At 50.2% G+C, this 25,721-nt stretch overlaps 1 protein-coding gene across 3 annotated transcripts in view; it reads left to right on the plus strand.

Annotated features, from left to right (window-relative positions):
- Window positions 1-25,707, plus strand: part of Vangl2 (VANGL planar cell polarity protein 2) — a 26,947-nt gene extending 1,240 nt beyond the window's left edge. For 2 of the 3 annotated variants that reach the window (XM_013354258.2, XM_013354259.2), the window contains exons 2-9: window positions 3,575-3,692; window positions 12,413-12,674; window positions 12,828-12,948; window positions 15,760-16,367; window positions 17,133-17,269; window positions 17,760-17,895; window positions 21,802-22,033; window positions 23,135-25,707. In XM_013354258.2, coding sequence (XP_013209712.1) covers window positions 12,604-12,674; window positions 12,828-12,948; window positions 15,760-16,367; window positions 17,133-17,269; window positions 17,760-17,895; window positions 21,802-22,033; window positions 23,135-23,395 — 1,566 coding nt within the window. In that variant the 5' untranslated portion in view covers window positions 3,575-3,692; window positions 12,413-12,603 and the 3' untranslated portion in view covers window positions 23,396-25,707. The remainder of the gene's footprint in view (window positions 1-3,574; window positions 3,693-12,412; window positions 12,675-12,827; window positions 12,949-15,759; window positions 16,368-17,132; window positions 17,270-17,759; window positions 17,896-21,801; window positions 22,034-23,134) is intronic. The other variant, XM_013354260.2, reaches the window with a different exon arrangement.
- Window positions 25,708-25,721: the final 14 nt, after the last annotated feature.

Consider the following 25,721-nt stretch of genomic DNA (forward strand, 5'->3'; position numbering starts at 1 on the left):
GTTTGGTATGTATTTGTGTGTATACTCTAGGGAAGGGGTGTGTATCTGTGTATGTGCTGATGAGAGGGGCTTATAGGAAAGAGGTGGGTAGGTATTAGAGAAGATGGGTTTATAAGAGCAGAATGGGTGGTATATGTGGATAGTTGTGTGTGCACCAGTATGGTGGGAATGTGTGTGTGTGTGTGTGTGTGTGAATCTGTGCTCTCGCGAGTAACCTGTACTGATGGGTAGATGTCAATGTGTGTGCCTGCCTTTGCTAGGGTGTGTATTTTTGAGTATGTATTGGGGGTACCTCTTGTCTCTGCAGGCAGATTTTCCTGGCCGAAAGCCCACAGGGAAGGCTGTGCAGGATTTGAATGGCTCTGCCTGGATTCAAGGGTAGTGTCTTGAGGATCTGAGACCCTCATGGGGATCGTGCATTTGGGGGGTAGTGAGCTTTATGAGGTGGTGCGTATTTGGGAAGGTAGACTTTTCTGGAAGATGGTGTGTATTGTGAGGGAGTGGGGAATAGGCTCAGGAGAGGTGGAGGGGCTCTGTAGTCCTAAAGGAATTTTGGGGTTCAATGAGTCAAGGACACAAATAAGAGTAGCGACCTTCCCCACTGTTCTAGGCTGGGCCCTAGTGTTCTTTGAGGCCACATGCATGGCTTCTCTGCCCCAGTTCCTTCTCTGAGGCCACAGCTCTCTTGGAAAGCTGTCTTGAAGGTGACTACTTCAGAGCCCTCCAACTCTGCCCTACCTTTAGGATCCGGAAACGTGTGTGTGTGTGTGTGTGTGTGTGTGTGTGTGTGTGTGTGTGTTGGGGGGTGAGAAGAAGCAGGCACACAGCATGAGACCTGGTAGGGAGGTGCAGGGTTGAGAAAGTGACATGGGGTGCTTCTCTGGGAGTTTCTGCAGGTGTCCGAGTAGTGTGTCCTGTAGTTTCTTGATGAGAAGCCTTGTGTGTGTGTGTGTGTACATGTGTGTACATGTTTGTGTGTGCACATATGTGTGAATACGTGAGTTCATATGTACACCTGTGCTTGTGTTTGTGTTTCTGTGTGAATGTGTCTGTGTGTGAGTTCGTGTGTATGTGTGCTTATGTTCGTGTGTGTGTGTGTGTTGGTGCTGAGCGTGCCAGGGGCCAGATTGTACACATTGTGGGAAAGGTCTGCCTTCATCATTATGAGAATGGGTGGGAAGTCAGAGACCATGAGGGGAACATCTCTTCTCTGAGGAGTAGCAGCGGCTACCTCCTTTCTTTCTCTCTTTGCTCTTGTTCATTCTCCTTTGGGGTGAAAGGAAGACCGGGGTGGTCATCTCCTCTGGGACCCAAGTCTTGTTCCCAGCTGCATGTTCTCAACCATTTCCCACTTGCTGCCAGAGGTTAGTTAGGCGGGGACACCGGTTTTAAGACAGGGGCCCATTAGAGTCCCTGGGTAATTGCAACTGGAATGTTAGTCTCTAATGGGCATGTGCAGTTGGAATGTTCCATCTTTAGCCCTCAGAGCTCCCTACCCTTCATAAAGCCTTTGGAAAGAGTGGAGAGGTTTAGAAAATGTTGGACTAGGAAGAGGAGCAGGCTAGGAAAAGATTAGATGTCCCCTTCCCCACCCCACTGCTCCATTCCTTCAAATCAGACACCAATCAGATGGTTTTCCCCAAACCTGCAAAGTGCTTTTGTCTAAGACAAGTGCCTGACTTTTTGGCATGCCTTGTTTGCTCAGTTTATGCTCACCACCAGTAGGAGTTGCCCTCCAAGCAGGAGGAACTGTGGTTAGACAATAGGAAGTGCCATTTCAGAAAGTACTTCCAGACTGGAAACCAGTGGCCACATTGGCCCCTCCTTCTCTATTGTCTTGGTCCTGCTTTCTACTTTCTCTAATTCCTACAGGGCTGCCTTCCTTTCTCTTCCTATGCTCCCTCACCATCTTGTAGGACTTGAGGAGAGAGATCCCCCTTTCCCTGGCCCTTCGTTCCTTCTGAGCTTTAGGGACTCTGGTTTTCTCTTTTACTGGCTCCCACACTGTGAGACAAAAGGAAGAGTCAGACAGTTTCACTTAGTCTAAGAGCCATGTGACCGGATGCAATTAAGTTCCATTCCTTAGCCACCTAGGTGTTCAAAGACGCCATCCTCCAAGGCCGCTCTGAACCCATCCACAAGGAATTCCAAGTCCCCCTCCCGGTACTGTGACCTCTCTCCTGTTGACAATTTGCTCTTAACTTCTAGCTTTTCCTAATTCTGTGACCTCAGACAAAACAGAGAAGTTTTGTAAAGCCTCACCTGTTACATGGCTTGATGATAAGCCCCACCTCTTAGGTTCATGAGGACCAAGTGAAATAACCTGGGAAGAGTATGTTCCTCAGTGCCAGGCACAGGGGAAATGACTTAGTACATCCTGGCTGGCTTGGCTTGAATTTTAATCCATGGCTGTAGTAAGCGATGGAGGTCCGGGCAGTGGGGCAGGGGAGTGAGCCAGCTTGCTTTGTGCTCTCCTCTGGCAGATCACAGTCAGTGCGGTCCACTTTCTGCTAGGTGTTGTGAGAAGCACGGGGGATGGAAGGGTGAAGAAGACACTGTTCACAGGGGAAGCATGCTTGAACATGTCGATCTCCGTAAGCCCCTGAGTGCCGGATGGAGGTGTATTCTGGAGGCCCTTGCAGCATAGAGTTTGGTTCTGAGGTAGCGTATTGGGCAAGGTTCCTGAAGGAGATGTGTTGGCCGCTGGAGTTTTAGAAGTTAACATGAAATGAACATTAAAGAGAGTGGAGTTTTGTGCACACACGCAATACTCTGCAGCCATTTCTGTCGAGTTGTGGGACATTTTTGCTAGTCCTGAAGGAACTGCATGCACACTTAAGTTCCCAATGCCTTCTTGTTCAGTTCTTGGCCACCCCTAACCTGCATTCTGTTTCTGTGGAGTTACCTGCTCTGGCTGTTTCCTCCAAATTTCATCATTTATGTCTGGATTCCTCCACTCAACATGTTTGAAAGGCTTAGTCATGTGGCAGCATGTATGTACATCGCTCCTTTTTATGGCTTAGTAATATTCTACTACACACATATTTCTTAGAAGACCCCATTTATCTCTCACTATCCTCTCTCTATCATCTCTCTCTCTCTCTCTCATCTATCTATCTATCTATTTATCTATCTATCTATCTATCTATCTATCTATCTATCTATCGGCAAAGTCTTGCTTTTTATCTTTGCTGACCTGGAACTCGTAGAGATCTGCTTGCCTCTCTGGCTCAGTCCTTCGCCATCACGCCTGGCCCTTAGCAGTTTTTTAAGAAAAGAAAGACGGAGAGACCTGAGGAGGGCTTGCTGGTAGAGGCTGGTAGAGGCTGGTAGAGGCTGAGCATGAGCAGGAAGGACTGGGGGGTTTGGTCCTGCTGGATCTTGAAGTACAAAGTGAGGATTTGGTCTCAGTTTCCCTAGCTATAAAACAAAATTAATGATCCCTTTTCTTTCCTGTCTGTGGTGTTTGTTGGTAGAAGTGGCTGCATCAGGGAGAGAGACTGGGAAGATAGTCTGTCTCTTCTCAGATCTTTTTTTTTTTTTTAACCTACTGTTTCCTCCTCTCTCCTCAAAGCTCCCACCTGTGCCTTGTGCGCTTCTACTCTCATCCCTGTGCGAATTCGTCTTCCTGCTTTGCCTCCAATCAATTTCCTCTCTCTCTGAGTTGACCTGAAGCCTCTCGCCCTCTACAGGTGGGTAGTCCTGTGCTGCGTGTGATATTGATAGCAGAGATGTGACGGGCTCTATTGTGTCTGGTCTTCGACAGCCGTTTGTCACTTTCTCAACGGTGACCTGGACAGAACTTTTCATCTCTTTTATTCCCCCTTCTGCGTGGTGCAGAGTGGGAGGCAGAGGCTTCTGTGGAGGGGCCCTTTGGAAATGAGCTGTTGCATTGCCAGTCTGATGCCTCTGGCAAGGTTGGTAATTACAGACAAGACAGCTGGGGATGGGCTTGGGAGAAGCAAGCTTGGAATCAGCAGCACTGGGGCTATCCTGGTAATCAGGGTGGGGCCCTGAGAGGGGCAAGTAGGCAGTAGCTGGGGGGCTGGGGTGGGGCAGGAGCCTTGGGGTCTCCTTCCTCTTCCCATTGATGAGTAGCTAGGGTGAGAGACTGGAGAAGAGTGGCAAGACACTGGATCCTAGGCCTGACCTCACTGAAGAAGAGGGAGGAGCAGAAGAGAGAAGCTGGAGATCCAAGAGCTCCCAAGGAAATGGATCACTGTAGGATTAGTTCTGGCTGAGGCCCATGTTGGGGAGGAACCACCTCTGCATCCTCCTTATTCTGAGTGGAATCTATTTTTTATAATGAGGTTAGAGGAAAAGAAATCGAAGGATTGACTATCCGGTACCTAAAAGAGCTGGGAAACAAACCTTTCACTGAGCATCAATTTTTAATCTTATCATCTATAGGTCTAGCTACCTTTTGTTTTTTTTGAAACAGGGTCTCACTCACTGTGTGGCCCTGACTGGCCTGAAACTTTCTTTGTAGACCACATTGGCCTCAAACTCACATAGGTCTGCCTGCCTTTGCCTCTGAAGTGCCTGGATCACAAAAACATGTGACTGTCATACCTGGCCTGATGGAGCATCTTGTATATTACAGCTTCTTTGACTTACTAGATACATTATATGGAAAACTATTGTCCCCATTTTACAGCCAGGAAAATAAGCTTGGAGAAGGCAAGGAAGTCTTTAAGATGGTGTAGCCCCTAAAGGCTAGGTTTGATCTCTGTAATTTCTATGCTCTTTGGTCTTCCCTTTCCCAAAGTGCTCTTGTCATGTCTGCGCTGTCATCCCAATTTTATCTGATTGCTCCTTCTTGGGCTTTAATCTTGAACGTGACTAATTCCTCTTCCGCCTTGGAAAGCTAACTCGAGTCCATATAGCCTGATGAGTAGAGACACCTTCTAAGGATGAGAACCAGATGGGGCCTTATTGGAGAAAGCCAGGCTTTTCCTGGGGGTGGGCACCTCATTGTCTAAGCCATGGCAGGACTCCTGTTGGAGCTGAAGCTCTTCCCTTCTGTGTGGAGCAGGCGCTCAGCCAAGAGAATAAGCTTCGCTACTGTAGCTCATGGAGTCTTGTGTGGAGGGGGATCTTGCCATCCTCGTCATAGGATTTTCTCGTCATTGGGTTTTCTCACAGTCGGTACTGTAGTACCTCAAGTTCTGCTCTCACTGGCGCCTGGCTCCCTCGGCCTGGACGGAAGACAAGAGGGGGTTTATGAATGGGGGCTCTAGCTTTTTAGGATAAGCGGAGGAGGTCAGGCAGAAACAGGTGCTGAGCCTGACGCGTGATGTGGTAACTCAGAAAACAGCCAAGTGTGAACAGAAACACATATTTTGTCACCTGCTCTACTCCAGGAATGGAAGTGGCAGATATAAGGATGGGGGAGTTGATCATCTTCAGAAAGAGCGAGAATCTGAATCTCGGGTGAAGGAGGTGGGTGTTGTCAGGAGGGCGGAGGCTGGTTGGAACTCAGGCCTTTCGGCCTGCTCAGTGTTCCTCGATATGAGTGGCCCTGGGCTGAGGTGGGTGGAGGAGGTTTTCTGGAGAACCCCAGGCCTACCCGCCCCCCAACACACACACTGTGTCTCACACCTTGAGGCTCACTCTACTGCTTCCCCATACAATCCGGCCTTCACCCACAGTGTCCCATATGTCTCTTCCCCCACACTCCTTCCCCACGTCTCAGCGCTCCTGGTGACATTGCCAGCCTGAGGTTGGCTGACTTCCCCTTCCTAAATAACTCTTCCTGCCTTGAGGCAGGGGCTGAGTGAACAGGCATCGAGGTCTCTTAGGGTCAGGGACAGTTGAGGCCTCCTTAGGATAGCTTCAAGATGGCATTTAGTATGACCGTGTATGGGGGAAGTGGGCCTGTGGGTCAGCACAGCTCACCTCCTTCCTCTTGTCCTTCCGTTTTTCCTCCTTAGTCTGTCCACACCTCACCTGGCATGTGGGGAAGGGGCCTCTTTTGCCACAACCTGGGAGGCAGCAGCTCAAAGCCCAGTGGGTGGTGAAAATTAAATAGGGCATCCTGGCATTTCAGTCCCGGTTGCCTCCGTACAAGTTCTGTGTCCTCTCTCTCTCCCTATAGCCTCAACCTGGGAAAGAAGCCAAAGGGAATGTTCACCCCTCAACATCCTGCTCGAGATTGACCAGGGATGAGTCTAGGAGAAACTAGAGAATGGGATGCTATGGGCTGTGCGTGTGTTTGTATGAGTGCATGCGTGTGTGTGTGTGTGTGTGTGTGTGTGTGTGTGCTGGATTGGGGGTAGGGACTCTGAGAGCCGGGTGGGGGTAGGGGTGCCAGAGAGAGCAGAACAGGTCTCTACAGAACCTGCCTAGCCAGGGTGGGTGGAGCTGGGTGGGGCAGGCAGGAACCATTCCAGGTTTCAGAAGGGGAACTAGAATGTTCGCTCGTGTGTCTGTGTGCCGGTGTTTCGTGTCTGGGTTTGGAGGGTATCCTCCACGCTGGTCTGCTTTACATCGAGGGAAATTACAGAAGGTGGAAAGGGGCGTGGCTCTGCTTTCTAGCACCTTCCTTCCTAGTTAGTATCTGGTACCCTGGCAGGAGCCCATCTATGGGCTCTTCCCTGCTCCTCTGCCCCTCCCCTGCGAGGGGAAGGCTCCTGCCCCCTCCCTGGGGCTGTGAGGATGGTGAGCTCATGTCTGGCCCTCCTAGGAGAGTGCTTGGTTAGCAGTACGGGGGTGGGGCACCTGGTGCCAGCTCCTGGGCACCTGGTCTTGTAGCCTTCCCACTGGGTCCCCTGAGATCCAGCTGCCTTCTTGGCCTCTTGGGTCACTAGAGTCACTGGGTCTATTCTGACTACTTAAAAGAGTGAGTCGGGAGCCCATTTTTAGGCTGAGGGTGGTCCTCCCCCATTCTGTGCCTTGGTTCTTTCTGTGATGGGAAGGACCTGGCATGAGCCTCTTGGAATGGGAGGCTTGCCCATGTCCAAGGCCGGATGCGAAGGAATGAAGGTGTGCTGATGTTCTTTGGAGCCGTGGCTGGTTACGTTGGGATTCTTTGCTATTGGGTTTAGGCCTGCCTGACCTCTGATCGTTTTCACTGGTGGGAAGGCTCAAGGCAGGAGTCAGCAAATCTTCCCCTTCCCTCAGATTCTTCTAGTGTTGTCTGTTGAAAGGGCAAGAGGGAGGCTCGCAGAAGAATCTGATTGCTCTTCAAGAGAAGTTTTCCCAGCAATAAGAGGCCAGAATGGGCTGTCATGGAAGCAGTGAGCACTGGCCAGCCATTTCCTTCCCTTCACTGGGCCTTACTGTAAAACTTGGTTGGTTTTAGGGCCCCGAGTTACCATTCAGCTAATGCTTGCAGTAGCTGAAAGAATTGGGTGGGTCAGTTCACTGTCTCCCGGTGTAGGAGAGACGAGGGCAGAATCAGAGAGCTCTACCCCTTTCTTCAGAGATCCGAGTTAGGTGTCTGTATTTTCACCCGCATCAAAAGCCTTGAGTCTCTACTATTGCCTGACAGGGCCACCTGTTTGGACGCATCTCAGACATCCAAGGGATAGTGTGGTAAAGACCAAAGGAACCTCTAAACCTTCTCTCTGCTTCTTGATGATGAGCTTTATGACTAGGTGCTCCGCTTCCGGCCAGATAGCTAATCAGTAAACCCCCACTCCCAAAGTAGGCACTCAGCACTTGTGAGAGCTACCTAGGAGTCTCTCACCTCTCTACGGGCTGTGGTGCAGAAGTGGGGCCAGGCCAGATACAGGGCGACCGTGACTCTTGTGTAGGAATCAGAAGGCTGTAATGGGCAAGCTCCCACAGATGGATGCCTCTCCAGGAGACCTCCTGGTCCCTGGCTGGGAAGGGGGAATGTGTTCTCCTAGAGACAGACTCCTGTCTAAGCAGCACTTTTAGCTTCTCGTCCTACTTTCTTCTCCTCAGGAACAGGTACCTCCGCCCTGCAGGCCTGCTACTTCCAACCCTGTCATACGGGTATAGACGAAGAACGCCGCTTCTGAGGTGTGCACTGGGCATCTGTCCCTTCCCTACCTTTCTCTGGCTGAGTCACCCAGGCTCTCAGATTCTTCCCAGGTGTGTCCTCGTTGTGTTTTGCCTCATGTCCCCATGCTGGGTCTAAAGGCTGGGGCTACTGCAGTGGCAGAAGGAGGTGGTGACCATAGGCTCCCATGCCTGGTTGTTGTCCTGAGCACCTGCCACATGTGTGTGTGTGTGTGTGTGTGTGTGTGTGTGCACGTGTGCGCACACGCGGAACACTCGACTGACACTCAGCTGTTCCTGCGAATGGCGAATGAGGAAGGCTCGTTTTGTCCTGGTCTGTATTTACCCGGCACCCATATCTACCCACGTACCATGTACCCCAGGGCCCTCTTGCCAAGTTTTCAGTTTATTTTTTTTTTCTAGAGGCCTCCAATTGTTTCTTGAAGAAACCCGATCCCAAGCTTAGACAAAAGCTGGGACTGCCAGAGGAGAAACCCCATTCTCTCCCCCTCTGTCTCATTCTCCCACCTCTATAACCTTTCTCGCTTTGGATGCTGGGTATGGGTTCCAGGACCTGGCTGCCATCACCTAGGCAACAGGGGGCTTTGGTTGCTATGGTGATCAATGTGGGAGAAGCTGGGCAGCCGGGACAAAAGCCCCCACATTCCCCTCAGCCCTCCCCCCCCAATTCCCTTGGGGTGATACTGAGACACATTCCATTAATTTTATTTCTGAAAGGCCTTTGGAGGGGAGAAGGGTCTCCTTTTTGTGTGGGGCTCTCTTTGCTCTCTCCCTCTCCTCTTTGGCCTCCTTTTAACCCCAGATAATCCATGGCTGGTTTGAGTAGGGGACGAGGTGCCTGTGTTTGTGTCTTGTGGAGTGTGTGGGGGGGGGTTTGAGTTGAAAAACAGTGGGGCATATTCCCTTTTTACAGCCTCCCACCCTCTGCCCCTCAGCTGGGTGCAGCTCTCTGCCCTGTGCCAAGTCCAGACTTCTCTCCTGGCTTTTCATCGCTCTGACAATTCTACTTGTTGATCTCATCCACTGATCCCCTCCCCCACCTTGTTTCCTGGGAACACTGCCCACCCGGGAGACCCTCCAAACCTGATCCTTGAGACCGATTAAGGGGGGGTGTGGATCTTCTGCCCATCTTTTTGCCTACCTTTCATCCCTTCCCAATGCTGCGATTAGCTAGCTCCCTTGGGTACCCAAAGGGACAGCAGGCAAAGGCTTCAGAAGTGGTCCTTTGTGGCCCTTGTGTTTGGTAGTTGAGGGAGGAGCACGTTTTACTGCATTTTGGGAAGCCCTCTGTATTCCAGGGCTGCGGGGTTTGTCTTTTGCTAGTGAGGAAGGGAGTGAGTGGATCCAGGCTAAGTAACTCAGAACAAAGACTTGGGAGATGGCTGGCACCCTGTCTGGCTTGACATTTATCTGTAGGGGAAACAGCGGCTTCACCTCACACCTGGGTGTGTTTGAAGTAGTGGGTCTGGTTGGGATGTGTGTGTGTGCGCGAGAGTTCTTTATTTAGTCGTACAATTTATTTATACCACCGCCTTCCCTAGTTTCAGAGGAAGTGGTTGGGGACTGGAGTTTGAGAGCTTATTAATTGCTTAACTATTAGTAGCTGTACAGCGTATGAAAGCACTCCTTTCATCCCCTTGTTCCTTGCTGCTACCCCATGAAGGAGGTATCATCACCTCATTTTACCCAAGGGCCCACCGGGCCACTAGCACAAAAGGGTTAGTAACTTGCCCACAGCTAAGACAGCTCAGCAATGGGAGAGGGAGCCTTTAAAGCCAGGTCTTTGTGTAAATCCAGGCTCTTTCTGCTGTTGGCTCTGGCAGATAGAGTGCAGGTATTTGGGGATGGGGATGGCGAAGGAGAGGGCTCTAGTGTCTGTCTGGATCTAATCCATGGTATTTCTTTGTCCTTTTATTTCACCCCCCCTTCCCCCAATCTGCTGGTTTCAGAGCCTCCTGGCAAAGTTCAGTGTTTAAGAGGAGAACTAGAAAGAATAGGTGGGAACCACATCAAAAAGTGGTGTGGCCGCAACTGTCTGAGCCATATGGAGGAGTAAACCAGTAGAGTGGGTCCCCAGGGGAGGGGTGGAGAAATCCAACACGTGATTTGCAGACAGAGGGATGAGCATCGGACGGGCCCTGTTTATGGTTCTGTTTAGAGAGGTTCAGGTTCGGGTTGAATTATGTTTGTCCCAAAGTATGTCTCTATCGCATAGTGCTTTGATGTGGGGTATTGATATCACTGGCTCATGGATCGCTTCCACGTGACTCTGTTAGGCGGAGAAATGAATAGATTTCACACTGATGCTTATCTCCCTGCAGTGGCAGTTTCCCTGACAGTCAGACAAGCGTGTTCGTTGACTAGGTGGCTATCGGTTACTTGCCCTGTACCCACAGGAGGAGAGATGTCTTGCGAATACGTATGACTTAATCTGCGCCTTCACTTGTTGGCGATTTAAAGTGGTTGGAAAAAAGGTAACTCCACAAAGCAAGTCCGTTTCAGTGCGTAAAACAGTGGGCTTCTCCAGTGGTGTTGGACCTGGTTGTGTTTATTCCTCCCTGGAAGTCCACTTGTCTTATTGGTCGCCCGAGATTACATTCTACTGACCTCTGGACTCTCCTTTTAAACCTCTATGCTGGACACCCTCCCTTCCATTTTTTGCATCTTAATTATGAAGTTTTCTCTCCTGAGCTCAGTGCAGTGTCTCTGCCTGTGGCTCCTACATCCAGCTCAGACTCCAGTTCCTTGGATGCCAAACTGTCCAGTTCCTCATAGGCATGGACCTTCAATGCCTAGGTCCATGCAAGGGCATAGTCCTTACAGCCCTTCTGTTCACACATAATTCTTCAGAAACACTGTCCCCCCGACCATGTCTTCTAATAATCTGCCTTACCAGAGTCTCAGCACCTTCTCTCTTGCTCAGGCTAGGTTTATTTATTTATTTATTTATTTTAATTTTGGTTGTGTTTTACTTACTTATTTTATGTGCTTGATTAGGTGTTTTTGTTGCTCCTCACCCCCTCAGCCAGTCTTTCACCAGGTCTGGTTGGTTCTGGGAGTCCGTTTCTTTCCTCCTTCTTGGTTCTGGTGGCCAAGTCTTCCTGCCGTGGACCCTCCTCACTGATCTCTCCATTTCTGCTGCTTCTTCTTTCCAACCCAAATCTGTACAGCAAAATAGTCTCCTGATAACCTTGGAATAAAACCCGACCTCTTCACTTGCCGCCCCGCTGCTTCTGTCTTCCTCTCTTGTCCTCAGCTGTGTTGGTGGTTGGGCCTTAAATTCACAAGCTCTTTCTTGACTTGACCTTCCCTGGTGTGGTGTCACTTCTTCCCCTCCTGGAACTTTTTCTTCCTGTCTTCAGCTTCCATTTAAGTGTTGTTTTCCAATGTTTCCAGACACTCAGTTTAAAGCATCTCCGTGGGGCTGGAAGCGTAGCTAGCTCAGTGGTAGAATGCCTGCTTAGAACACAGGGTTCGGTACCTGACACCTTTGCCTGTTGTCGGCTAAGCTCCACCACACTGACATGGCTGCTTGTATTTATTGGCTTAGTTGCTTAGCGTACATCTTTCCCCAAACTATAAACTCAGAGTCAGTTACACCACAGTACCCAGGGCATAGCAAAGTATATAGTTCAAAGTAGGTGTGTTAGAGAGGTTTGCTCAATCACTGAGTGAAGACGGGAAGTTCTCAGGGCAGGGTGATGGCTTAAGTTAGTGTTGGCAGCATCAGTGGAGAAGATGGCCCTAGTTGCTAGAGTAGCTGGGACTTTTGTGAGAGCTGGGGCTGGGCTCTGAAGGATGGGTGGTGCTTAGAGATTCGGGGAGGAGATACCATCCTCTGCTGCAGAGTTGTGCAGTGTAGATAAGGGAGGCTGCCCACCAGCCCAAAGTGGAGATAGATTTGGATTTTGTTTGTCCAGAGATTTCAGGTGTTTGGAAGATGCTTCTGTTTGTTTTCTGCTGTCAGGCTACATCCTCCATCCACCCATCAATGAGAGAGATAGATAGATAGATAGATAGATAGATAGATAGATAGATAGATAGATAGATAGAGAGGTTATGTTTGTGAGTTTGTACGTACGTCCATGTGTCTCTAAGTCTCTGTCTTCCTGGCTGAGATTAGGAGAGTACTGCTTTGATTCTTCCCAATGGGGCATCCAAGCTGGATTATTCGGGGTGTCCTTGCTCTGGGAGCCTGTGCCAGTATTTCCCCCAGCCCTGAATACTGGGCACACTGTGGGTGAAGGATCTTTCTAGCTGGCGGAGCAGGAGGAGCTGAGCCCATTGAACAGAACAGGAACCAAAAATGAGGTAGTCTCAGGGCTTACCTGAGCTTCTGGTGACATTTGGGCATGGTTTTCTTTTCTGTCTTCACCCATGAGGGAACCCAGGCTACCCCTAAGCAACTGCTTTATCTCCTCAGTTGTCGCCGCTTGAATTTCTCTGAGATAAGCCCACTCGTCCAGCAAAATAGAGTCCCTCAGGGTGACAGTTGACTTCCTAAAGGTGCCTCTTGGCCTGAAGAAGCCTGTGCTAAAGGAGGTGGCTGTGGGGCCCCCCAAGAGGCCCCAGCCCGCGACCCTGGAGCGCTACAAGGCACGGCGTTCAGACGCCATGGACACCGAGTCCCAGTACTCGGGCTACTCTTACAAGTCGGGCCATTCCCGCAGCTCCAGAAAGCACAGGTGTGTCCGGCTGAATGGTGGGGAGGGCCCGGCTGGTAGAGAGGTGGTGTGTGCTGAGGTGGTGGTGGGTGGGCAGGGTAGGGGTCTCCTGAAAGGTCCTTTAAGACTCGCCTCTTGACCTTTTGTTCCTGTTTCTCCGACTTCCTGCTGCAGGGACCGCCGGGACCGCCACCGCTCTAAGAGCCGGGATGGGAGCCGTGGAGATAAATCAGTGACGATCCAGGCTCCAGGAGAGCCCCTGCTGGACAATGAGTCCACGAGGGGAGATGAGCGGGTGAGCATTAGGAGTGAAATGGTTTAGAGCTAACATTTTCTGATCCCTTGAGGGAGTTCGAGGCTCCACTAGGCAAGGGAAGGGCCGAGATAAATATCTGGTCTCCTAGGACAGTTACAGGATCCAGAAGGGTATCTTTTCATTTGGTTTTCAAGACAAGGTCTCTTTTTGTAACCCAGGCTAGACTTGGACTCATTATGGAGCCCAGACTGGTCTTAGGTTTTCTTTTGTTTTGTTGTTATGGTTGTGCGATAGGGCCTCACAGTGTAGCCCAGGCTAGCGTCAGACTCAAAGAGATCCGCCTGCCTCTGCCCCGAGTGCTGGGATTAAAGGTGTGCGCCACTATCCCTGGTCCCCAGACTGGTTTAAAAATGGTACCCTCGTGTCTCTGACTCCCAGATGCCGGGGTTACAGCTGTGCGCTACTATTCCCTTCCTTAGTTTAAGGTTCCAAGGTGGGGCCCTGTTGGAATTCAGGGAATTTTAATGGAATTAACCCCTTCTCAAGCGGTGGAGGGGGTTTAGCTGAGTAAGAAGTGGGCCCCCGCTCCTCTGAGGCTCCGGTTAGTCTGGCAGGCTGGTGCAGGTTGGAGTAGGAGGGCAGCCGCCTTGGTGGGAAGACCACAGGTTTCCCTTGAGTCTCAGGATTGCGCCCCCTGCTGTCAGCATGTGGAAATAGCATCACCTACGTCCTAGGGAAAGAGGAGAGTCTGAGCAGTTAAGGAAGGTACCTTGGAAAAGAATTCTCCGGGACAGAGGGAACTGCTGTTTCTGTTCTAACTTCTGGCTCATTGCACTCCCTGGGTCGAGAGGACAGTCCTGGAATTGAGGAGCAACAGGGTTTGCAGTGACAGAGATTGCCTAAATCTTCTTATCCCAGAACGTCCTTCTTGGGAGTATCTTAGGCAATTGAGACTCTTAGCTTTTTTTTTTTTTTCCTCAAAAAGGAGGGGGGGTGCGGAGGGCAGACCTGTCTGACATTGGAAGCTCATTTCTTTCCTTGATACCAAGCTTCATAGATTTTTGAAGTGATCTTGATCACTCCTGTTGGGGTGGGGTTCCCTAGGCCTTGATCCTTGAGAGGGTAGACAGTGTATCTGGGGTCACCGGGTGAGGGTATGGTTCCACCCCCACAGCCGACAGTGGCCAGCGCTTCTACTTTCTACATTCAGTTTGGGTTCTTCCCCCCTCCTTGGGAGAGGACATTCCTCAGCCCTCTAGTCACTGGCTCTTCTAGGCCACCCCCCTTCACTGCACTGTGTGACTCGGTCCTGTGGCCTTCATCCCCTGGGCTTCAGGGTATGACTTCATATGCCCAGGCTGTCCAGGAAGTGAATTGTGGGTACTGGAAGTCCTGGTGTCCTGGGACTTCTTTGGAGGATGGTCTCTAGCCACTGCAGAGAAGCAGATATGGGCAGATCACACTCTGGAGAGCACCTGAGGCACCCAGCCTGTCCACTGCTTACCTCCACAGACCCAAACCGTGATTGTTCAGATGGCTACCGCATGTAGCCTGAGGTCTCCCATGGTGACCCTGAGTCTGCAGTGTGTTTCTCATATCCTATTTAGATCACTCGCCAGCCATCTTGTCTCCCTTTATCCCTTGTGGGAACACTGCAGTAGCTGCTCGTGGTTGAGGAATAGATGGCTTTTTCAAAAGATGAGGTCTCCCGTAGCTCAGGCTGGCCTTGAACTTACTAATATAATTGAGGATTATATCAGCTTTGACCCGCTGATATTTCTTCCTCCACCTCCCCAAGTGATAGGATTACAGGCATGTAAAAGCCCCTGGCTTTTTTTTTTCTTCCCTCTTTGAGACTGTCTTGACCTGTGGCCCAGGCTAATCTTGAGCTGACACGATCCTCCAGCTTCAACCTCCTGTGCGCTGGGATCATAGTCATGCATTACCTCACTTGACCGGGATAGATGCTTGTTGCTTAGCCTGGCATTGCCACATGGCCTGCACAAGTGGCTTTTGACTTGTCCTTCCCAGGCACTTCCAAGCCCCTGATTTTGGATCCTCAGCCCTCTGAATCTCTGCCCTGAATGTCTGTCTCTGGCTTCTATTGAAATTGTGGACTTCTGCAAGAGCTGTAGGAAACATAGGAGAACCCTAAGTTGAAACAGTTCCTGGGCATCTTGTTGAAGTGCAGACTGTGGCTTGGTAAATGTGGGGTGGGCCTGTGGTTCTGCGTTTCTCACGTGCTCCCAGGTGACTGCCACACTGCTGGTCCACAGGGTGTTCTGACTAGCAGCCCCTGGGGATCATTTAGTTCGGAGTTCCCAATCTTGGCTGAACATTATAATCATCTCGGGACTGTTTTAAAAAAAGGTTGACAAGCAGATCTCACTTTGCATAATTGGTATGTTTTCCAAGCTCCCCAGGGTGATTCTAATGTGTGCAGCTGGGGTTGGGAACCACTAATTCAGAAGAGCTTTTGCATGTCACCCGCTGCTGGGGGGTCAGCTCGGGTCCTATCACTCTCTGGAAACTGCCTGTTTTGCCTGGCAAGCCTGCCCCTGGGTCATTGTTACTGTCCCAAGATGTTCCCTTGGCAGTTGTCCTGTGCTCTGTTTTCTGAGGGTCACCGCTGCATACGTGGCGTTTCCCTCTCGAGTCTCTGTGCAGCTCCCCGAGGATTTGGGTTTTATATTGCAATTCCTGCAGCAACAAGATGGGCGCATGGTGGAGCTCAGCATCCTCCGATGACGGTGTATTTGTTGATTCCCCTTCTTTCTGCTGTCTCCCTTCTTCTGTGCGCCCCTGTCTTCTCTGCTTATCTTTTCTCCTTCGTCCTCTTCCCTACTGTAGGATGACAACTGGGGAGAGACAACAACGGTGGTCACAGGCACCTCCGAGCACAGTATCTCCCACGATGACCTCACGCGCATCGCCAAGGACATGGAGGACAGTGTGCCGCTGGACTGTTCACGCCACTTGGGCGTGGCAGCAGGGGCCACTCTGGCGCTCCTCTCTTTCCTCACCCCGCTGGCTTTCCTGCTTCTGCCTCCACTACTGTGGCGGGACGAGCTGGAGCCGTGTGGGACAGCGTGTGAGGGCCTCTTCATCTCCGTGGCCTTCAAGCTGCTCATCTTGCTCTTGGGCAGCTGGGCTCTGTTCTTCCGCCGGCCCAAGGCCTCGTTGCCCCGAGTCTTCGTGTTACGCGCCCTGCTCATGGTGCTCGTCTTCCTGCTTGTTATCTCCTACTGGCTCTTCTACGGCGTGCGCATCTTGGATGCGCGGGAGCGCAGCTACCAGGGCGTGGTTCAGTTTGCTGTTTCGCTAGTGGACGCCCTACTCTTCGTGCACTACCTGGCTGTAGTTCTGCTGGAGTTGCGCCAACTCCAGCCCCAGTTCACGCTTAAGGTCGTGCGGTCGACGGACGGGGCCAGCCGCTTCTACAATGTCGGCCATCTCAGGTACGGGTGCGTGGCAGTAGGTGGGACAATGCATAGGAGAAAGATGAGACCTGAAAGGGCTTGAAGGGAGGGGGAGGGTGTGGTGGTGGGAACAGTAAGCGATGGATGGGAGGGGCTGGATGGAAGGGAGCGTGCACACAGTAAGAGAGAGATCAGCGATATTTTCAACCTGATGGCAAAGTCATATGGAGACTAGTGGGCAAGATGCCTGTGGGAGTTGTGAACTGTGAGGGATAGGCAGTTCAAAATCAGGAGTCTTAGGGGAGGATGGACCAAAGGAGAGAGAGATATGGGATACCAACAGAAGGTTTCTAACCTTTTCTTGGAGGCACAGCTTCCTGAAAGTAGTCAGCCAGATGAACTGGTCAGAGGATGGGCTGCCTGAGGGAGGGATAGAAAGTAACCTCCTACCAGGCTTATGGGCAGGATGTCTCCCTCCCTCCCCCTGGCTGTGCGGAGCATCAGTGACACCTCCCAGGTCCTGTCAGTAACCTTGGGAGAATGTTGGAGGGGGATGAGGAGACCTCTGACTGGGGCCCGTTTTACCCCTGGGCTTCAGCATGGTAGGAAATGACTAGGAGACCCACTCTTGGGAAAAGGTTAGGGGCCTGGTAAGTAGACCCCAGGCTTGAGCCAGGCTTCCTGGAAGCAGCTTGTCCCTGTCATGTGTCCTCTCCAGCCCTGCCGACCTGCCCTGATGTGTCCCTTCCCCTGTGCCCCTTGTCTGTCCCTTCCCCTGTGCCCCTCCTGCCGTCTCCCCAACAGCATCCAGCGAGTAGCAGTATGGATCCTGGAGAAGTATTACCATGACTTCCCTGTCTACAACCCTGCCCTCCTCAACCTGCCCAAGTCCGTCCTGGCCAAGAAAGTGTCTGGCTTCAAGGTGTATTCTCTCGGAGAGGGTGAGCGGCCCTGCTCCTCCGCCCCTCCCGGCCTCTTCCTAAACAGGACTCCAAGCTACTTCCCTTGCCTTTTCCTTTCTCTGGCCTGTGTCCCAGCCCCCTCTGTTCTGTCATTTCCCTTGACTTCAGGTAGCTGGTCTTACCTGCTGATCCTTTTTATGCTACGGTGTGTCCCCTGGTTTAGCGCCTGTGTCTTCTCATACCCCTGGTCTCTACCCTTCGGCCCTGAGCTGCAAAGTCTCCTGCCTCGGGAGGCATATATGCAGGACTTCTGCCCTTCCAATGCCTTCCTGGTTGCTTTCCTGCAGCTTCTCCCAGAGGTAGCCAGGAGGGCTGGGACTGGGATGTGGCATTGCTGGGTGAGGGGGGGGGGGACGGACGAATCCTTTGGATGTGTCAGGCTTTTTCCCAGAGCTCCAGCAGAGTGTGGAGGCTACACTCTTTGTTCCTTTGTTTTTTTGACCATCTCCTCCATCCTGCTCCTGTGCAGAAAACAGCACCAATAACTCCACTGGCCAGTCAAGGGCTGTGATTGCGGCAGCGGCGCGGAGACGGGACAACAGCCACAATGAGTACTACTACGAGGAAGCCGAGCACGAGCGCAGAGTGCGGAAGCGCAGGGCCAGGTGGGTGCTGGGCGTGAGTTCAGGGCCTGGCGAGTACCCGAAGGAGGGAAGAGCCAGGAGGATGGGGAGGGCGAGCCTCTGGGATGGACTGGGGAGAGGAAGCATAAGAGGCCCCTAGACCTGCTGGAGGTAGAGCAGTGATGATACAGGTTTGCGTAGTCATTTTCTAGTGCTTCCGTGACTGATTGCCACAGACCCAGCAGCTGTAAAACAGCACATTTATTATTGCTCTGTTCCGTGGGTCAGGTTCGGGTTTGCCGGACCATCTGCTTTGACCTTGAAGGATAAATCTGTGTGGCTCTCATGTGAACCCGGGCTTCTCTTCTAAGTTCCCTGGCTTTTGATGGGATCACTTTCATGTCATGAAACTCCCCACGGGTTCCAGCTTTTTCTAATAGGAGACTGCTCTTTCTGACTTTTGCTGCCTACAGGGAAAAGTGGTTTTCAGGCCTCAACGAGCCACCATGTGGTTGCTGGGAATTGAACTCAGGACCTTTGGAAGAGCAGGCAATGCTCTTAACCTCTGAGCCATCTCTCCAGCCCCCGACTTTGAGTTTTTTGTTTGTTTATTTTGTTGAGACAGGGCCTTGCTATGTAGCCCTGGCTGTCCAGAAGCTCACTGTGTAGCTCAGGCTGGCCCCAAACTCACAGAGATCTGATGATATCTTGCTCTCAAGAGCTGGGATTAAAGACGTGTTCCGCCACGCCTGACCTCATTGGTAAATTCTTAAATGCTGTCTTCACGTCTCCCTTTGTCATAAGAACTTAAATCATGTCTGAAGACTCTTTCTCAGTGCCTGCTGCTACCAGGTTCCACCTGAAGCTTCTAGGATTTCACTGGAGAAGAGAGGATCAGAAATATAGGACTGGAACATTCACCCCACTTCCCATCTCTAGGTTTCAAGGCAGAGAGACGGCCCAATCTTGGTCTTAATGTAGCTTAGTGTCCCCTGGAGAGCAAAGACCACCAGCTCTAATTCTGTGACATTGCCTGTTGTCTTGGAAATGGTACTTGTTAGAAAGAAACCAGTGAAGGCCCTTTTGCCATTTCCCCTGTTTAGGGTCTTGGATATCACAGCTTGCCTGTCCCTCTTGGCACACGGGTTTATTTCTTCTCCCTGTTACCTTTCTTGTAGCTGGTAGGAAACTCTGGTTCACCTGAAACAAAAATATCTTTTCTAAAGAAACTTTACCAAGAAATGTAGGGAGGCATAAGGATGTACAGAAAGGAGACCTGCAGACAAAGGCATGTACTAGCCCAGAGTTCCATCCTGAGCTTATGGAAGGTCCCCAGGTGACTGGATTCTGGCATCCAGGCCTGACATCCTTTCTTGTCCTATCACTTCTGGCCATTCCTACCTTCAGGTCAAGGGTTTTGTTTCGGTTTTTAGACTTAGTGGGTGTGACGCTCCTGGCTGTCCTTGGCTCTAACCTGGGGTCATAGTTCCTTCACAGTCTTTCCTCATCTACTTGAGCCTGGCTTGAGGTCCTTAGAATCTGTTTATGTTTTTGTAGAAATGATATGTTGGCCTGTGTGGCTCGGTGCTATTAGTGTTGACTGGCTTTTTTGTTTGTGTTTTTGAGATTAAAATCATCTTTGTAGCCTTGACTGGCCTGGAACTCATTATGCAGACAGACTGACCTCAAACTCATCCAGGCCCTCTGCTAAACTGACTTTTCTCTTCTTCCTCTGTAATGTGTTTTGAGATTCACCTATGTGTTCTCTGTGTCCCCCTCGTTGCATGTTATTGCTGCACTGTGGTTCATAGAATGCCCCTTGTTGTCTGAGGTTACTGTTCTGCCCGGTTCCCACAGTCGTTAAGTCCCAAAGAAATCACACAGAGGTCTACATTAATCATAAACTGATTGGTCCATTAGCTCAGGCTTCTTATTAACTCTTATAACTTACATTAGCCTATTATTCTTATCTGTGTTAGCTACATGGCTCAGTACCTTTTTCAGCAGCTTCTTCTGTGTCTGGACAGGACTGCAGAGGGAGCTTCCCTCTTCCCAGAATTCTCCTGTTCTCATTGACCCGCCTCTACTTCCTGTCTGGTTGTTCTGCCTATACTTCCTGCCTGGCTACTGGCCAATCAGGGTTTATTTAAAACATAATTGACAGAATATAGACAGTTGTCGCGCACCAGCCCCTGACTTGCTGTCCAGTGTTAGGATTATAGTTTTCTTCCATCTTGATGAAGAAGCATCTTTTTAATGTTTCATTTATTTTTAAAAATTAAAAAAAAAATATTTTAGGGGCTGGATTGATGACTCAGTGATCAAGAGCACTGACTGCTGTTCCAGAGGATCCAGGTTCAGTTCCTAGCGCCCACATGGCAGCTCACTGCTGTCTGTAACTCCAGTTCCAGTTCTGGGGATTGAACTCAGGTCATCAGACTTGCCAGCCTTTACTCCTGGCTCTGAAAATGACATTTCTATTCAGCCACAGTAGGACAGGCCGTGCTGACACCTGAGTGGGGAGTGGGGGAGAACGAGACAATGGACAAACACACAAAAAGATTATTTTATGTGTATTAGTGTTTTGCCTGCATGTATGAATACTATGTGTGTGCCTGCTGCCTAGGGAGATACAAAAAGACATGGGATCCCTTGGACCTGGAGTTACATGCAGCTGTGACCTGTCATGTGAGTGCTAGGAACTGAACCTGGGTCCTATGCAAGAACAACAGATGTGCTTAACCACTGAGCTGTCAGCTCTCTAGCCCCTTATTAGTGTTCAGTTTGTATCTCTACTTGCCTGGTGTCCTTTAGGTTTCATATGAATCCTTTACTTCCTTGGTCTGATTTTATTTGAATGTACTTAGTTTTTTGAGATAGAGTCTAAGTAGACCAGCCTGGTTTGAAACCTGTGATTCTTCTGCCTCTGCTTACCAAGTACTGGGATTATAGGAATATGTCATCTTTCCTGGCTCCCTTGCCAGTAATTAAATAATTACATTTATTTATTTATATGTCTATGTGGCCATGCACACTTCAGAGTTTATATGGAGCTTGGAGGACAATTTTTGCATGTGGGTTTTGTTCCTCCACCATGTAAGTCCAGGGATGGAACTCGGGTGTCAGACTTGGTGGCAAGTCCCTCTCCCGGTTGAGCTCTCTTACCACCCTCCTCTTTTATTCATTATTTTAAAGGTTTTACCATTTCCTTCCTGATTTGTAGTGAATTCTTTGTGTATTTTAGATAGCAGTTCTTTGTTGGCTTTAGGCTACTGTAGATGTCCCGTGTTGTGTCTGTATTGTGTCCCCCTACCCCCACTCTGGTCCCAGTCAGCACTGCTTATCCTACTGTGGCTGAATAGAAATAGAATTTCCAGGGCCAGGAGTAAAGGCTCTTGCTGCCAAGCCTGATGATCTGAGTTCAATCTCCAGAATCCATATGTTAGAAAGAGAAGGGATTTCTCAAACCTCCACAGAAGACATATGCATGCCTACACACACACATAAATAACTTTAATAGTAATAATAAATGATGATGATAATGATAAATAAATAATAATGATGATAATGAGCCATTTCCCTTTACTCGTATCTATTAATGTTTTTACATAGTATAGTGTGGTGTGGTATGGAGACTTTCCCTAGGGTACGGTGGGATACTTGGCCTTTTCAGTAACATAGTTCCTAGGTGTCTTTCTGGATTTAATATCAGGCCTGTTCACTTTAAGTCCCTTGTCTGAGTCCACTGAGTTCTACAACTGTTTCTTGTTGCCTGTGAGAAAAACATCCCCCCCATCTCTTAATCTCCAGGTGCTTGGCTCCAAATGGGCTTCTGTGACTTCAGGGAGAGCAGGGAGGCCTGACCTCGCTCTGACTGCAACAGTCAGAGCCAATGGGTGGAGGGTGGGACCGCAGTGGGCATCTGCTCCAGCTACTGCCTGTCCCCAGGCTTGTGGTGGCTGTGGAGGAGGCCTTCACTCATATTAAGCGGCTGCAGGAAGAGGAGCAGAAGAACCCCAGGGAGGTGATGGATCCCCGGGAAGCAGCCCAAGCCATCTTTGCGTCCATGGCCCGTGCTATGCAGAAGTACCTCCGGACCACCAAGCAGCAGCCTTACCATACCATGGAGAGCATCCTACAGCACTTGGAGTTCTGCATCACTCACGACATGACACCCAAGGTAGGCCTGCCACCTCGAGCCCTTCCCCTGGGTCCAGCTTCCGGTTCCCTTTGTTCATGGCTGCTCTTCCTTCCCTCTCTTTGTCTCTTCCTCACTTCTTTTCTGCAATCTCTTTTCTTGTCCCCACCCCACCTAGCCTGTCTGTGTGGAGTGGAGGAGGCAAGGGTAGGCTTTTGAACCATTTGGGGGGGATGTCAGAGGCCTGTTGCTCCTCTTCATAAGGCTCTGGAATTTCTACATTCCAAGTCTCACCTTTACCCTCCCGACCCTTCGCCCTCCAAGTAAGCTTTCTGCCTGTGCTTACTTTTAGCCATTGCTTGCCTCAACCCAGTTGCCAGCTTCCTAGAATGGCTTTCTCAGAGCCTTCTTTGGTGAGTGGGTGCTTAAGAGGCTGGGGATGTAGCTCAGTGCTAGAGCAGGCCCGAGTTCTTGACTTCAGTTACTAGCACAACACACAGGCACGCACGCACACACGCACGCACGCACGCACACACTCTGTTGCATGTATATCTTTGCTTGGCCCTCTTCTTTTTTTTTTTTTTAAATATTTTTTTTTTTTTTTTTAAATATTTATTTATTTATTATGAATACAATATTCTGTTTGTGTGTATGCTAGAAGACCAGAAGAGGGCACCAGGCCCCATTACAGATGGTTGTGAGCCACCATGTGGTTGCTGGGAATTGAACTCAGGACCTCCAGAAGAGCAGTCCATGCTCTTAACCTCTGAGCCATCTCTCCAGCCCCCTGCTTGGCCCTCTTCTGTCTGCGTGCAGACCTACATGACTCTAATCATATAAGCTGTATGGAAGGGGAGGAAGAAAGAAGGAAGAATGAGGGTCGAGTTGCCCGGGACGCAACCTGGTGCAGGGAACAGAGTGAGTTCTGGTCCTGACTGGAGCACTCTCACCTCTGCATGCCATCCTCCTCATCTGAATTTTAAGCTTCTCGCAGGCTCTCTTCTGCTCACACATTTGAAGATACTTGTTCATGTGTATAGAATGAGCTCAGAACATCATGGCTGCCTTTGAAAGCTGTGTGGCAGAGGATGAAGGCTGGGCGGGTGGGAGAGATGCCCAGGCAGTGTCTTTTCCCCTCCTCAGGCCTTCCTGGAGAGATATCTGGCAGCTGGACCCACCATCCAGTACCACAAGGAACGGTGGCTGGCTAAACAGTGGACATTGGTGAGCGAGGAGCCGGTGACCAATGGGCTTAAGGACGGCATCGTTTTCCTCTTGAAACGCCAGGACTTCAGCCTGGTGGTGAGCACCAAGAAGGTGCCATTCTTCAAACTCTCTGAGGAATTTGTGGATCCCAAGTCCCACAAGTTTGTCATGCGGCTGCAGTCGGAGACCTCTGTGTGACTCTACAGCAGTAGCAGGGCAGGGGGTATGTGGGGGGGCTCCTGCAGAGTGGGCATGGCTTGGGGCTTCGGCCCTGCCACATTTCTGCTGCCCTACTTCCTCTTGCTCTTGTTTTTGTTTTGTTTTGTTTTTTTTACTTGAATTAACTTATCCTGTATCTGGTCTCCACCCCTCTTCCTCAGTTTTCCCATGTAAATCTGGAGAGACCACCTTGCTTTAACAATATTTGGGAACCACCCTGCCTCCCCCACAAGTTTGTATCACTCCAGGCTCTGCAGGAAACAGTGCCTCTTACCCTGTTCTTTCCCAAAGTGTCCCCCCTGGATGGAAGTCCCTTCTCAAAGGGCGCAGGACCTTCTTGATCTTGATTGTACCTTAACCCTGAGCTTCCATTTAACAAACCTAAGTTCTTAGAGCCCTGCTCTCCAGTGGTCCCTTATAGGATTTCTCTGGGGTAGGGGTGGTGGTGGGGGACAGAGCTTTGACCCCAGAGAGCCATGGTGCCAAACTCTTGCGGGAAGGCAGCTAACCCTATTCCCTGTGCCCACTCATAGCCCCGAGTCCCTGGGCAGGGATGGACCTGTGACAAGTCCCAGAGTTAGGATTCTCCCTGCGTGTTAACTTGCTTCCCGCTGTTACAGCTGTACTTTCCTGGTCCACACACAGACAGAACAAGTGGGAAGTCCCACTCAGGAGTCTTCTATGCTATTTCTGACTTGTGGGATCACATGATCATAGGCAAATTGAGGTGAAAACCTCTTTGACCACTTTACTGGGGCTGTGGGGGAGGTTCGGTATTTCTTTTTTGGGCAACTTCTAAGGGGAAGGACGGGACAACCCCCTCAAGTTGGAGAGACGCTTGTCACTGGCCCCTATCCCTCTGACCCACTGACCCTTATCCCTCTGAGCAGTTCGTTTCCACCCTTACCCGTGAAGGATGCGTGTTGACTTCCGTAGGGACTTTATGATGTGCAGACCCTGACCAACCCTAAGATGTGGTCTAAGACCATGGCCTAAGACATTTTTCTTTTCTGCACCAGCTACCCCAGTCCTGCTGACTTCCAACTCTAGAGACCTGTGGCCTCATCTCTTCTTAGGGGAGGGCCCAGCAGCTCCTTCTCATCCCCTGCCTTAAGTCCGGTTCTTTGCCTCAGGGGTCTCTTTTCCATGGCCTTCCAGGGTCCCATCCTCTTCTCTCCCTGGCTCGCTTTCTAGGCTCTATATTGGGGTGAGGGACCAGGATTCCTGCCTTTTGTAGGTCTTAGCTCTTCACCCCATTTTAACTAACACAGCCTTTGTACCACATCTGAATCTCAGTAATTGAAAGCTCCTTTTGAGCAGGATTCATTAACCCTCTAGTGGATGGATATTTTCAGAGCAAATTTAAGCCCTTTAATCAGACACCTTTAAATTATCTTTTATCACAAGAAAGTAGAAACAGGAAATGTCCACATCCATCCTTCCAGGAGTCTGTGATGGCTGGGACGGAGCAGTGCCCCTGGGTCATGTCTCTTAAACAACTCCCAAAGCCCCTGCATAGGCCTTTCACTTCCCTGGAAATTTTGCTGGTGTTTGCTGTCCACTGAGATGAGGTTCCCATTGATCTCTATGTGAGGCTGTGGGATCCATAGCCAACCACCCCTTACTGTTCCCACAGGAATGGGCTTTTGGAGCTGACTTAGGCAGGGCCTCAAGGTTCGTCTAGGGCTCTGGTAGAGGTTCCTGGATAGACTCCAGGGAAATAAATCTGTACTTGAGTCATGGGAAGGTATCTTTTCTTCCTTTTCTTTCTTTTCTTTCTTTCCTTCTTTCTTTCTTTCTTTCTTTCTTTCTTTCTTTCTTTCTTTCTTTCTTTCTTTTTCCTTCTTTTAAAGCAGGTTTCAGAGGAGTCCTTTTGGGTCACATAAATACCTCACTATCCTGGAAAGCAGGGCCTGGATGGTGATTGGGGATCACTGCCTTTTTGGGCAAGAATGGGGTGTGGTGTTGGTTTAAGCAGTGGGTGGGGGTGGGCAGAAGGAAAATATTTGGGATCTTAGTTGATGCCCTAGGTTAAGGGCGCAGGGGCATTTATTTTAAGAACCTGCCATGTTTTTTAATCACTGTGATATTTTCATTCCTTTCCCCTAAAATGAAAAAGAAAAAAGTCTCTCCGACTCTCTGTCAAAGCACTAAGGGCTGTGACTAAGAATGGTATAGCGTTTTGGTCCTTTGTGTCAGAACTGTGGTATCTTTGTCTACTTTGGTTATTATGTTTTTTAAAATGTCAGGATGAATTGTCAAGAGTATAGCTCTGTGTGTGTGTGTGTGTGTGTGTGTGTGTGTG

The sequence above is a fragment of the Microtus ochrogaster genome, unplaced genomic scaffold (genome assembly GCF_000317375.1).
Source record: "Microtus ochrogaster isolate Prairie Vole_2 unplaced genomic scaffold, MicOch1.0 UNK35, whole genome shotgun sequence".
Classification (NCBI taxonomy): domain Eukaryota; kingdom Metazoa; phylum Chordata; class Mammalia; order Rodentia; family Cricetidae; genus Microtus; species Microtus ochrogaster.